Below are 14,730 nucleotides of genomic sequence, written 5' to 3' on the forward strand. Positions count from 1 at the left end.
ACAGACTTGTTCTTTGAAGAGCTACAATATTATCAAGACTCCATACATTTTTTTAAATCCATACAGCCATAAGGTAATTTTAAATTACCTTACTATTAGTTACTTACTACTACAATTTTACTGTATGCTAACTTATTTTAAAAATCTACAATAAGAAGCAAAATAGAGAAAACAGATCATTACAGTAAGTGAATTTTTTTTTTTTGCTGCAAAATATTATATGACCAAACTCAAGGGAGGAGAAATAAGGGAGATGAATGAACCACCAACAGATATCTGGATGTTAAAGTAAAAAAAAAAGAAAAAAGAAAAGAAAAAAATACTAAATAAGATTGACTAATACCATACAAATGAGTAGTGTATTCCTTTATCTTCTTTATCTTGCTAAGTAGTATTCTTGTATGCTATACCAGTTGTTTAACTAGACTTGAATTTCTGAAGTCCTTTAAATAGGGCATTGTTAGTAATTTTGGAAACATAACTAAACATAGGGTCTCTATAGTTTACAAAAAAAACTCAAAGAAATCCTTTAAAACAAAATTTGATTAACAATTCATCCAATCATTCTTTTCTTCAAACGTGAAAAGACAAACACAATTCCATTCCTAGCAGCCCACTTAGAGGATAGGTTGGCTTACCTTCCACTGCGGCCCAACTTTGATGTGGATGGTTGTCTTCTCATCCCACAGAATGGTGATATCTTCCTCCGGGAAGTAGACTACTATGTAGTGTCCAGCCTTCCACAGCTGGTATTCGGGGTTGCTTTCCAGGAAAAAGCCTGATCGCTTCTTCCAAAGGATAAAGTATCTTAGAGTAAGTATCATAGTCTCTAACCAAAGGAGGGGATGCGCTAACGCCTGCCAGTATCTGTCTAAGATGATTTCCTGCTGTGCTTCTCAATTCTCTAATGCAAAACCAGTGTATTAAATGAGAAATATATTAAATTGGTATTCATATAAAACTTAGAAAATGGGCTCAACAAGAGACCATTGGAAACGTGAAAGATAATCCAGGGACAGTGAAAAGAAGAGAAAGAGAATGGATACACAGAATGTGAAGGAGCAATGACTACAAAAGGTTGAGGAAGAAAAATGCATTTTCTTCTCTTCAACAGAAAAATTCATTTTTGCTTGTGATTTTAAGTATTTAAAATAAGCATAGATACAGCCTTTCTAATGTTATTAAATTTTTAAATGAAATACAGAACTATTACATTTGGCAAGATACAATGCTTTCATAGTCCAGTGAAAAAGTCCAGATGAAATGATTTGATAACTGAAAAAGGAAAGCACAATACAGATATAGATAGATATATGCAAACATATATGCTCATGTGCATATACATAAGTGTATGTATATGGGAAAGTAACAGAGATAAACACAGACAGAAAGACAGACAGAGAGAGGAGAGATGAATTACTATCAAAAAGACTTTGGAAGGATTACGAAGGGGGCGATAAAACTTAGAGAAAAGAACCTGAACAGAAAGGAACAGAAAGCCGCAATGAGAGTGGAGAAGAAACAGAAGGAGGGGCTTAAGCAAAGGCTTGATGTCAGGCTCATCCAAATTATGTTCAGGCCTCAGAAAAGCAGTAAAGGGCTGAAGCATGGACTACTTGACAAAGCAAAATAAAATCAATAAATGTTTGAATTGAGAAGCAATACCCTATGGTTTGTAAGCTCAAAGGAAATAATTTGGAAACTAGAAATGGTAAGAGGAATTAGATGATAAATACATTGGGAAACAAGACTGCCAATTGTGACTATGGTCTTGAATTGATGTCATATAATGATCTAGAAAATTGTGTTAATGAGAAGAAAATCAATTTATGCAGAAGACAAAAATTGGAAAGAGATATAAAATCCTCATGATGGATCCATTTTTCTTCTCTGAATAAAACAGTGTAGTGAGAGAATGCCATAGGAGAATGGTATTTAAATGAATATTTTAAAGAAAAGGTGAAAAAACAGTCATATCTATAAGGTGTTTTACATCTCTTATATTCTCTCATATTAAGATTATACTTATTTGGTTCTGTTGGTCTCCTTGGGCACAGGGTCTTTTTTGAGACTGCTATTCCAACAAAGGACCATGCATAGAGATAACCTAGAAAGCCTGCACAGATGTAGCCCACAGCAACTCAGTATCCAAGTGGGAACAGGGACTATCTCTGAAATGAACTCAGTGGCTGGCTCTTTGATCACCTTCCTCAGATGGGGGGTGGGGCAGCCTTACCAGGCCACAGAGAAAGATAATGCAGACTGTACTGATGAGATCTGATAGGCTAGGGTCAGATGGAAGGGGATGAGGACATCCCCTATCAGTGGATGGGGGGAAGGGGCATGAAAGAAGAAGAGGGGGGTAAAATTGGGAAGGATGAGGGATGGGACTACAGTTGGGATACAAAGTGAATAAACTGTAATAAATAAAAACCCCAAAAATATCGGTTTAGATTGGAAAAAAAGATTATACTTATCACTATATTATACAATGTTGATACATCCATCCATATTGTTAACTGGCTTTGCCTAGCCTCAAATTCTTCTACTGCCCAATCTTCTATTCTCACTAGCTCGAAGAGTCAAGTCATCATTTAAGCTATCCCAAATATGTGCACTTGATATTCCTCCTGCTAAGCACTGTAGTCCCAGAGTTTGACACAATTGTTTTATTCCCTTTTTGACTCAAATGCTTCCTCCGTCAGGAGGCTACACAAGATCTCTCGCTCCCAAATGAACTGATGTACTGGACCCATGCTTAGAATTTTAATGCTCCGTAATCTCCATCTTGAAATCAAGTTTACTTTTGAATCTGTTATTTGCGAGCCGAGTCCAATGGGATAAAGGTGATGCATCTGTGCCATGGCACCCTGGCACAGGCGCACTCTACATCTGGCCTCTCCTGCCTCTTGGCACTGGTTTTCAGCTTTTTGCTCCTTACCCTCTGCCTGGGGAACCACCTCTGTACTTCATCCACAGCACAGAGCCAGGACAAGGTTAGGCTGAGCAGGGGACCAAGTACCAAAAATGACAGGATGTGTCCCTCCACACCAGGAATGCCTGCAGTCGACATGAAAGGCTATCTATGCCCAACAAGAGCACATATCAAATGGATAGAAAAACATCCTGACAAAAGGGGGGAAACAGACTTTTTACCCAAGGACCCTACATTTCCTTTTGGTTAAGGCCCCATAATTGGTATAACCTGCTATGCCCCTAAATCACTCTGCCATGACACCAACTATATATTGTACTTTCCAGTAGTTTTGTGTTGCCACACTTGTTATCATGTCTTCTCATCCCAGAGGTCTGCTTTTAAATCACTTGCTCTGAATCAAAAGCACACCTTTTCGCTTTGCCATTAGATACAGAACGCTTGTTTCATTAGGTAGGGCGGCTTGCAACAAGAACATCCATTCTAATCTAAATAAGTGGCTGCACTCCTTTCTCTTCAGATAATCAGCTAATGCTTCCTGTAATGAACTGACCAAATTAGAAACCTGTGCTTTGGAAGGATAGCACATCAAACAATAACTAAATGATGTTAGAAAAAATAAGTCAGAAATTGAGATAATTAAAACATTTCAGAGTACAGTGTAGGTGAATTTATAAAAGATTTTTAATTTGCATGTTAGATCGAAATATAATTGTGCATTTATATAAAGAACAGGGAGTTGTTTATTCATTTCCCTGGATGAGAAACCCACTAGTTATGAAGTAAGTAGCACTTACTATATTTTCATTTATCTCCCAGAAAGGCATTTTAGCTGGGAACTTGTTGGGATCAAACTATTCCTGTGGCTTTTCTTAATCTTCATTCCTCCCAATCTAAATAAAGAAGATTCATCAACGCCTGCGTACAGGCGAAAATTGGAGGCTGGGAGCTACACAGAGCTGTAATTACCACTTCAGAAATGTGCCAAAGTGTCTTTATATGAGCATTTACCAATTTGTCCCCTTTTGAAAAAGCACCCTTGATCATAGACAGACATTCACCTATAAATGAATATCCAACTGATGGGTAGGCCAAACATCTGTAGTAATTTTTTTTAAAGATGTCAGTGCGACTGTAAAAGCAGTTTGGTCATTTGAGGGCTGTGTGGCTCTCTCAGTGTTCCCACCTGAGATACAAGATATGTCCTAGAATGGAGGTTCTCAAACTGCAGTACAAGAATTTGGGTGATATTGAAAACCAAAGTACCAGAAAATACCAGAAAGTAATCCAGGGGCTAAACAGAGTACACAAATGAAAAAGCACAGTCTTTTGTTTTGTTTGGTTTGTTTGTTTGTTTGTTTCTGTTTTTTTTTAAGACAGGGTTTCTCAGTGTAACAGAGCCCCGGCTGTCATGGCCTCGCTCTGTAAACCAGGCTGGCCTTGAACTCACAGAAATCCACCTGCCTCAGCCTCCCTAGTGCTGAGATTAAAGTTGTATGCTGCCACCTTTGTTTATTTATTTATTTTTTTTTTAGTTACAAGAAAACTACTTTATTTAAACAACAATAATAACAAAGAGTAATTTTCTAACAGTTACTTTTCTGCTTCATTTTGTGCTACACTTAAAGATAAGGTGATTGGGAAAGACACCACTGTATAGTAGTTCCAGGCAAGCACAGTGTCTAGAATACTTACTCTGACACATCTGCCCTCAATTAAGATCTAAGGGTGAGTGCTCTCTGTCACGAACAACTCCACATTTGGCTAAGGCCGAGGATCTGGCTTGCTTCCATGTATGTGGACCTATCTGCATTGCCCCCGTGGCACGCCTGGGTTGGCTACCCAGAGGCTATTTAAGCTGTGGGCTGGCTTTCCCCGGGGTCCGAGGATTGTTCAATGTTCCTGAATAAACTGCATTGAAAAAAAAAAAAAAAAAAAAAAAAAGATGCAGAAAAGAAAGATAAAAAAAAAAAAAAAAAAAAAGATCTAAGGAACTTGGCATGAGCTACCAAGAATAAACACATGGTAAGAAAAGTGAGTTTTGGAATCTAGAAGTCATTTAAGTGTCTGAAGGACCTTCAGAAAAATTTTCAGTCCCCTTAGCCTATTGCCTCATGTGAAAGAAAACAATATACAGGAAAGACAATAAAATTATCTACTTTACTAGGTTATCATAATGGTTACATTGAAAAGCACAGACCTTGTATGTAGTTAGCAAAAGCCTGATACAGAGAAAGTTTTCAAATAATGATGGTCGTTACTCTTCTCCGTATCTCAGCAATGCATTTCTACCATTCCTTTGGGAAATGATTGGCCACCTTTGTTTAAAACAGAAAATTAATTCTCTTTTTAGCAGAAAGGGCTCATATTTTCTCTTGACCTGCCATGTCATTTCACCCTTAGCCATTCCAGTGTCTGAGGCAGAAACACAGAAAGGGGCCTTTAGAGGGAATGTTTCAGATGACTTGCATGAAAATGTGTTTCAGTTAGGAAAATGGTGTTCTGAGAATTCTTTTTGAAATAGGGACCCTTGAAAACCAGAAAAGTGTCAGATCAGACACTTTGAAAGCCCAAACCCACTGCCTTTGAAACGAAGCTCACTTGACTTGTCCCATCCCTGAGCTTCCTTCCAGTGTGAGCCTAGAACCCTGGTCAGGCACTCTTGCTCCCATGCCTGCCACATTCTAGTTTGCTAGTGTTGTGCCTTCCAGAATCTCTGCCACACTCCTGCTCTACCACCCCATGGACTTTGTTTCATTCTAAGCCAATTGCTACCATCAACCATGACGTGTTAGCTTCCAATTCTGCTTCTGAGTATAACCATTTCACTGAAATGCTATCTTTCTCCCTCTTCGTCTAGCTAATTCATCTCTTGTCAGGTTATGTCTCCATATGAAAGATAAAGAAGCTGGAAGAAAGAGGGGATTGGTTCTTAAAACTTCTTATTCCATACTTTCACTCCAATCTGCATGGACTGAAAAAAGGGATTTTGTAATCACGCTCGGGAAAAGCTGAAGCCCGAGTGGCTCAGTAAACTTTGCTAGAGTGCAAAGTAGGTGACAGGAGATGGTGCTGCATTGTTCTCACTGACTCCAAATAGATGCTCCGAACTCCTTGAAAGCTTAGGGTTGCTCTAGTGGTTGTTCTGAGGAGCTCTTGTCGGAGCCTAAGCAGACTCCAGCACAGCACATCACACTGCCCAATCTTATGTTTCTTAACAAATCTTCACTGTAGTATGTTAATTAAAGGAAAGCAGGGTCTCTTCACTATTACAGCTAAAGAATTGACCACCAGTTTCCATATACTATGGACACTGTGGCTGAATTAGTAAATAAGTAGATGAGTGAATAAAATTGATTCCAACTTCTGATCGGACGATCTCCCAGTATAAAAAAATAAAGGAAAGACACAATGAACTTCTTACACATGTTGCTCATGGACACACAGGGAAGACAAATAAATACACAAGGAATTTGACTGATGGTGATGGAACAGGGTCTCTGAGAGCATCCTGAGACATTTCCTGAAGGAGATAGAACATACTGCCCAGAATCTGTTAAATAGAAAGATTAATTCATAAGTTACTTTTTTTTTAAAGGTGCAGTTGAGAGTAAAAAGAGCCTAGAATATGTAAACAACCAGAAAAAGATTCAACTTTTGGGAATGGGCTTGAAAAAGAAAGCCACAAGAGGTGAGGCAGGAAAGGTGGACAACAACCAAATTGCTAAGAACCTCGTGGGGCAATGAAAAAAAAAAGATCTGAAAAAATTGAAGCAGAACAGGCAGAAGAAGCCAGATTCCCTTACGGAGAAAGCAACTGCTGCTGCAGGGGGCCGGAGGGAGTAAACTGAGGCCTTAGGCAGGGTGTCAGGAAGACGGAGCAAAGATTACCATAGAAACTCACATGGCAGATGTTGTTTGCCAAAGGCAAGAATGTTGATCATGGGAAGGAAAAATAGTAGAAATGACTGAAATATGATGACAAATAGTATAAGCAGAAAATGCAAGGTGGTTTACGGTTTGCCAAAACCACACAAGACAACAACAAAATCTAGAACTAACTATATATAAACAGTTATCTGAGACATTTCTAGTGTGTTCTCTGTATCATTAGTACAAGCTAAGGTTATCATAAAAGACAGAATTCACTAACCTGTTTGTAAGGAGCATCATTGAGGTAGATTTCAGTGTCCCCAACTGATATTAAAACACTTTTAGAACAAACAATATCATTGTCAAAGCATTTCTTGTTCTGGGAGATCACCGATATATCAGAATCATCTGTACTCTGAAATATGTCAAGAGCATTTTATTGGCACAAATGTATACTACATATAAATTTTACTTATTTTTTATTAACAAATTTAAGAACAAACAAGATTTTTAATGGCTTATGTTAAAACATAAAAAGGTCATACTTCTAAAGCAAAAATAAAAATTAATTTTAACTAAAAAAGAGAAAACATACTATTGAAATACCACAGTCTTTAAATAATTACTCTAATATATTTTTAACTTTGTTCTAGCAATCCTTTTTAGGTCCATTTCATTATAGTGGCTCTACTTTACATTATAGATCTACATTATAGCTCTCCTTATCAGTATATAACACTAATACAGTAAGTCACTTAAAGAGATTTTTACCTATTTTCATTTTTAGATGGTATATATTTTCCTTTACTTTAGGGAATTCTTTGGTCTGCTTACTGCCTCCAAAGAAGAACTGAAGTAGAAGAAAAATTGTGCCATGTGCTAGCAGGCAAAACAGTGCGATTTATTTGTGGGCATGCTTTCAAACTTCATGATGTCTTATCTAACTCCCACAACATTTGAAACTGATCTTTACTGACAAGTAGAAAATTTTATCACTTAAGACAGCTGGCTTTCTGGAAGAAAACGTTCTAAATGCTGACGTTATTTCTAGCCCCAACATCACAACCTGCTGATACAGACATGGCCACCTTGTCAGCAAGGCAGCCACGTAGCGGGGATGTGATCTCTACACTCGTGTTTTAGGAGCTCACACCCTGTCATATCCACTCACTTGGCATCATGGTACAAGTGCTCACGGTGAGGTCCCTGCACTCTCACCATGTAGTAATGGGTTATGGTTCTGTCTTCCCCCGACACGCTCCAGTTGCAGCAGTGTGGGAAACCTACACATCATATGGCCCTGATGGGGATGGCGCAGAGCTCTGGCAGGTGACAGCTGCTAGGTAAGACACACAGGTGTGCACACACTGAGTTCTAAAGCTTGGACTGTCAACAGAACGGGCCTTGTAATCAGCTGCACTTATTACAGTATCCGGGGGAGGGAGGCTTGCTGTCAGATTTGCGTGTGCACCTGTTCCAGTATGTGTGCTAAATATTCCACCCCCGCCACACACAAATGCCCTGTGTACAGCAGGCACAATATTCAAATGAATCACTTGACATGTGCTTATACATCAGTGTTCAGCCTACAGCTGTCTTCTCAAACAATAAGGACAGAGTGCAGAGAATCTTATGAAAGAAGGGGGAGATAGAAAGATCTAGAGGGGCCAGGAGCTCCACAAGGAGAGCAACAGAACCAAAAGATCTGGGCACAGGTGTCTTGTGAGACTGATTCTCCAACCAAGGACCATTCATGGAGATAACCTAGAACCCCTGCACAGAGGTAGCCCATGGCAGTTCAGTGTCCAAGAGGGTTCCTTAGTAATGGGAACAGGGACAGTCTCTGACATGAACTAATTGGCCTGCTCTTTGATCACCTCCCCCTCAGGGGGGGTGCAGCCTTACCAGGCCACAGAGGAAGACAATGCAGCCAGTCTTGATGAGACCTGATAGAATAGGCTCAGATGGAAGGGGGGGAAGACCTCCCCTATTACTGAACTGGGGGAGGGCCATAAGAGAAGAAGAGGGAAGGTAAGCTTAGGAAGGACGAGGAAGGGGGCTACAACTGGGATACAACGTGAATAAGCTGTAATAAATAAATACATTTTAAGAAAGAAAGTAGTCGAAAGAAATAAGGAAAGCCAATTCATATTATACAATTAGAAACATATATGCATTGAACACTACTATATGATTGTCCCAACATAGGAGCAGTGAGACACTACAATATCTCATTCTCACAAATAGACAGGTAATGCAGACAAATCATCAACAAAGAAAATGCAGTTTAGTTATGCGATATAGCAATGAATTTGGCAAACATCAACCATATTCCAGAACATTATAGAGTATGTATTCTTTACACTAGCCCATGGGAATTTCTTATTTAAAATATCTCTAGAAAACATTTTAGGACACAATAAATTCTCAACAAATGAAAGAATGTTTTAAATAATTTCTTGGATTCAGGTGACAGCAGAAGAATAAAGCTAGAAAACGATGAACAAAACTGCCTATAGAACATGCATAAACTTGTAGAGACTAAACGATAGTAGTTGGTGATGAGTGGATCAGTGAAAAAATCAGGGAGGGTTTTTAAATTCCAAGAATCAAATGAAAATAATGTCACATATAACATCTTTAAAAAGTAATAAAATGCCTGGTAATAAACCTAACCAGGAAAATAAAGAAATTCTACAATGTAAATTTTTAAAGAACTGAAGAAATCAAAGAGGATTCTAGAATTTGTAAAAATTCCTATGCTCATGTGTCAACAGAATTAATGTAATAAAAATGGTTATGTCACCAAAACCAATCTGCAGATTCAATGTAATCCCCATAAAATTACAGTGTTATTCTCCATAAAATAGAAAAAGCAATACTAAATTTAATATAAAAACACAAAATACTATGAACTGAAATGTAACTCTAAACAAAAAGAATTATGCTAGACCTAAAACAAGTTATACTACAGTCATAGAAAAAAAATAGTATCAATACAAAACAGATAAGCATATCACCGTAGCAGAGAAACAGAATTAAATCCACACTGTGAAAGCTACCTATATTTTGACAAAATTGTCAAAAACATACATTGGAGGAAAGATCATTATTTAACACATAGTTCTTCAGAAGCTGAATTTTTTATGCAGAAGAATAAAACTAGAGCCCCCTCTCTCACCTTATAAAAAAGTCAAATGGATCCATGACCAAAACATAGGACCTGAAACTCTGACTAAGCTGTAGGCTGAGGCATGGAATTTCTGAAAAGGATTCAAATAGCTCAAGAATTAATACCAAGAACTTAAAAATTAGATTACACAAAATGTAATCTTCACAGCAAAGAAATCAAAGTAGAGATATCTGATAGAATGGGAAATGTTTTTGCTAGGTTTACATATGGCAGAAAAGTAGTCTAGAGTATAGAAAGAACAGAAAATATATACTGAAAACCACATGATATGGACAATGAAAGTGCTAATAAAATTAAGAGACAATTTTCGAAAGATGAAATACAAATAGAAAAAATACACAACATCTTTAGCCATAATCACTCATGGAGATGGCCTGGAACCCCTGCACAGAGGTAGCCTATGGCAGTTCAGTAGCCAAGTGGCCTCTATAGTAATGGGGACAGGGACTGTCTCTGACATGAACTGATTGGCCTGTTCTTTGATCATCTCCCCCCGAGAGAGCAGCCTTACCAGGTCACAGAAGAAGACAATGCAGCCAGTCCTGATGAGACCTGATAGACTAGGATCAGAGGGAAGGGGAAGAGGACCTCCCTTATCAGTGGACTGGTAGAGGGACACTGGTGGGAAAGAGGGAAGGTGGGATTGGAAAGGGAGGACAGAAGGAGGTACAGGGGGGATACAAAGTGAATAAACTGTAATTAATAAAAATAAAAATAATTAAATAAAAAAGAGAAAGAAAATGCAAATTAAAATTTCACTGGAATTCCCTCTCATCCCAGTCAGAATGTCCGTTGTCATGAAAGCATAAGACAAAAAAAATAATGGTGTTGAGGAGAACAAACGGGGACCTCTATAGACACCAAAGGGGACACAAACTGGTCAAGGCACAGTGAAAATAGCTAGGAATGTTCCTCAGAAATACTTAAAGTTGGATCTTGCATGTGATGCAACTGTACTCTATTTTTTATTTTTCTTATTAGTTACAGTTGGTTAACTCTGTGTCCCAGCTGTATCCCGCTCCCTCATTCCCTCCCGACCCCTCCCTCAACTATACCCCTTTTGAGTAGTGCCCAGAGGACTCCAAGTCAACACAGAGATACTGAACATTCATGTCTACTGCAGCACTATTCACAATAGCCAAATTATAAACCAGCTCAGCCTTCCACCCACAGATGAACAGGTAAGGAAACTATGAGGCGCACACGCATGCACACACATGCAGGCACGCACACGCACACACACACACACACACACACACACACACGGAGGAGTTTTACTCAGCCACAAGATGAAATCATGTCATCTGTTAGAAAGTGGATGTAACAGTAGATTCTTCACTATTAAGTAAAATGAGTCAGACATACAAATATATTTTTTTCATTTCTGGATCCTAAATTTTACATGGATGCTTTAAACCATCTACACACACGGACATGCATTCACATACACACAAGCACACACACGTATGTTCACACTACAGGCACACAGGGTGACAACAGAAGAGATATTAGAAGAAAGAAGTAGACAAATGGAGATTAAATGGGCTAGCCATCAATGTGTTCAAAGTATGTGGTCCAGCTGCAGAATTTCTTCTAAAAAAAAATCAGCACTGTGACGAATGAATAGACATCAAATGAAACAAAGTTTTTAAAAAGGGAAAGATTGATTTCAAGGTCATTTGTTTCATAAAATGCAAAGATGGAATTAAAACTCTTAGTTCGTCCTTGTTTGCTTTGGTCTTGGTAATGGCACTAGTAAAGAAATTAAGAATATTCTAGCAATGGTTGAACAGAAAAGCCCAACTTGTTAAGAAACCCTTCATTTCAGAGAACATCATTTAACCTTGAATACCTAGATCTTCACTTTACTGAACCCCTTTTTATCCTCACTCACACTTAGCCTGTCCTCTCTAGAATCAGAGTTCCTCAGTCAGTGCTGTTTCATGGATGAACGTCTCTGACTCTGCAGTCTCAGAATTCATTAGCATACTGTGATATCTGTACTTTTAATTCACAAATTATAATTGCATATATTTACAGAGTAAAATGTGATGTTGTAATTACAAGATGTGGAATAATTAAGTAATTATCAGGTCACATACTTATCATTTCCCTAGGGGAAAAACAGTTCATACTTTTTGCAAATTTCCAAAGTGGTCTTTCTCTCTCCAAACGTCAAAACTATTGGTCCCTGACCCTTCTATTAACTTTAAAAGAGATTTCACCAAAAGGAAAAGAAGAATGGAGGCATTCTACGGTGTCAGCTTTAGACTGAGAAATGGGGTAAAATGATGAATGTAGAGATGCGCCTGCGTTCATTTAAAAAACTTAGGTTTGGGCGTGGCATTGCCATGTAATCACAAAATTGTCAATGCTCCACATATGCTTCCTGGACACTTTGTTTTGAGGCAGAAGAGGGTGTGTTTTCCCCATGATGAAAATGTTATTAAAAGCATATGGATTTTCAGGTAAATTCTCTCTACATATATATATACATATATATATATATATATATATATATATATTTTTTTTTTTTTTTTTAACATCACTGGCAACATGAACTCTAAATCAATATATTTTCTAGTTTGGACAAATTATTCTTGGCTTGTTAGCAATTACTGCAGCAGTGCCTACAGGAGACTGTTTAGTGAATGGGGTTGACAGAGTAATTAATGTGCCTGTGTGATTTGCTTTTCCTTGATAGGAGCTGGAGCTACAGGCTTCTTCCTGAACAATCCTCTGCGAAGCATTTCTTGAACTTTGAAAAGCAACACAATAAGGGCCATTAAGATGATTATAGCATTGTTCTGCTGAAAAAAAAAATGAATGTCATGCTTTTATGTTTTTATGAATGGTTTTCAAAGCAGGAAAAAAGTATATAATGCAGGGTTTTGTATGTTCATTCTCTTAGGAAGAGTTATTTAGATTAAAAGATGAGAAAAGTGGGCTGCAGGGCTTCTATTACAATTACATTTCTGTTATTGCTAATCAAAGTACCTCAGTGTTAGCTCTGTTCTTTATATTGAATCAGAAATGTCAAGAGATATTCTGTATGATCTGTTTTGTCTCCTAACACCCTGCAATGCTGACAGAAACCTGAAACAATAGCAGTGCTAAGAGCTGTGTGTCTATAATTCCCACTCCTGATCTACTTCCAGTTAATATTAGGTTTGGAAATAATGTGGCAGGGTTACTAGGCAACACAGTAACAATTACAAAGCTAAATGGAAAAGGTCAATATCAAGGCTTTTTATTCTCTCTAGTCTAAAAGCTCTGGTGGACAATAGATCTTCACATGATTCCAAAACTTGACCTGTCAGCACCTTTCAAAATAGAATAGTGTTTCCCTTGACAGGACAGCATCAGCACCTGTCATATATAAGCCACAACCCCCTTTAAGGGTAACCATTTCACACCAAGTCTCTGCTAATAGGTACCTGTGAATCAATAAATAAATAAAACAGGGTTCATATCTACAAGGTGTTATGAGATCACAGCAAGGTGAAATCTCATAGAAACAACACACATAAAAATATAAAACTTGTAAGAGATTAGTTTTAAGAATAGTTGAGAAGGTGGAATCTCAAGATTATTTTGATTTGCATTTCCTAGCTGACTAAGGACGCTGAGCATTTCTTTAAGTGTTTCTCGGCCACTCGAAATTCCTCTGTTGAGAATTCTGTTTAGCTCTGTATCTCATTTTTAAATTGGATTCCTTGGTTTCTTGGAATTCTTCATATATTCTGGATATTAGCCTTGTGTCAGGTGTAGGGTTGGTGAAGATCTTTTCCCAGTCTGTAGGCTGTCATTTTGCTCTATTGACAGTGTCCTTTGCTTTACACCTTGGGAATCAATCTGGCACTTTTTCAGAAAATTAGAAATAGTGCTACCTTAAGATCTAGCTATACCATTCCTGGGCATATATCTGAAAGATGACCAACCACACAACAAGGACATTTGCTCAGCTATGTTCACAGCAGCTTTATTCATAATAGCCAGAATCTGGAAACAACCTAGATGTCCCTCTACTAAAGAATGGATACAAGAAGTTGTGCTGCATTTATTCAGTGGAATACTACTCAGCAATTAAAAACAAGGAAAGCATGAAATTTGAAGGCAAATAGTGGAACTAGGAAGGATCATCCTGGGTGAGGTAACCCAGAAGCAGAAGGACACACATGGTATAAGCTCATTTATAAGTGGATATTAGACATATAATATAGGATAAACATACTAAAATCTATAAACCAAAAGAAGCTAAACAACATGGAGGACCCTAAGGAAGAGGCTTAATTCTCATTCAGAGAGGAGATAGGATAGACATCAGAAGTTGGAAAAGACAGGGAACAGGGCATGAGCCTTCCATAAGAGGCCTCTAAAAGACTCTACTCAGTAGGGTATCAAAACAGATGCTGATACCCATAGGCAAACTCTGGGCAGAGTTCAGGGAATCTTATGGAAGAAGGGGGAGGTAGAAAGACCTGGAGGGGACAAGGAGACTAACAGAGTCAAAAAAATCTGGGCTCAGGGGGTCCTGCAGAGACTGATGAATCAACCAAGGACCATGCATAGAGTGGTCAGAGATGCCCTGCTCAGATGTAGCCCATGGGCAACTCAGTCTCCATGTGGGTTCCCTGGTAAGAGGAGCAGGGGCTGTCTCTAACATGGACTCAGTGGCTGGTTCTTTGATCACCTCCCTCTGGTGAGGTAGCCTACCTTGGCCACAGAG

At 38.3% G+C, this 14,730-nt stretch overlaps 1 protein-coding gene across 2 annotated transcripts in view; it reads right to left on the reverse strand.

The window, feature by feature from the left end:
* Positions 1-14,730, reverse strand: part of Otogl (otogelin like) — a 151,704-nt gene that overhangs the window by 63,949 nt on the left and 73,025 nt on the right. Inside the window, exons 26-27 of one of the 2 annotated variants that reach the window (XM_060376923.1) lie at positions 7,089-7,223; positions 639-785 (exon numbers count right to left, since the gene is read on the reverse strand). In XM_060376923.1, coding sequence (XP_060232906.1) covers positions 639-785; positions 7,089-7,223 — 282 coding nt within the window. Of the gene's footprint in view, positions 1-638; positions 789-7,088; positions 7,224-14,730 lie in introns of both variants that reach the window. The other variant, XM_060376922.1, reaches the window with a different exon arrangement.

Source organism: Meriones unguiculatus, chromosome 2, assembly GCF_030254825.1.
Source record: "Meriones unguiculatus strain TT.TT164.6M chromosome 2, Bangor_MerUng_6.1, whole genome shotgun sequence".
Lineage (NCBI taxonomy): Eukaryota > Metazoa > Chordata > Mammalia > Rodentia > Muridae > Meriones > Meriones unguiculatus.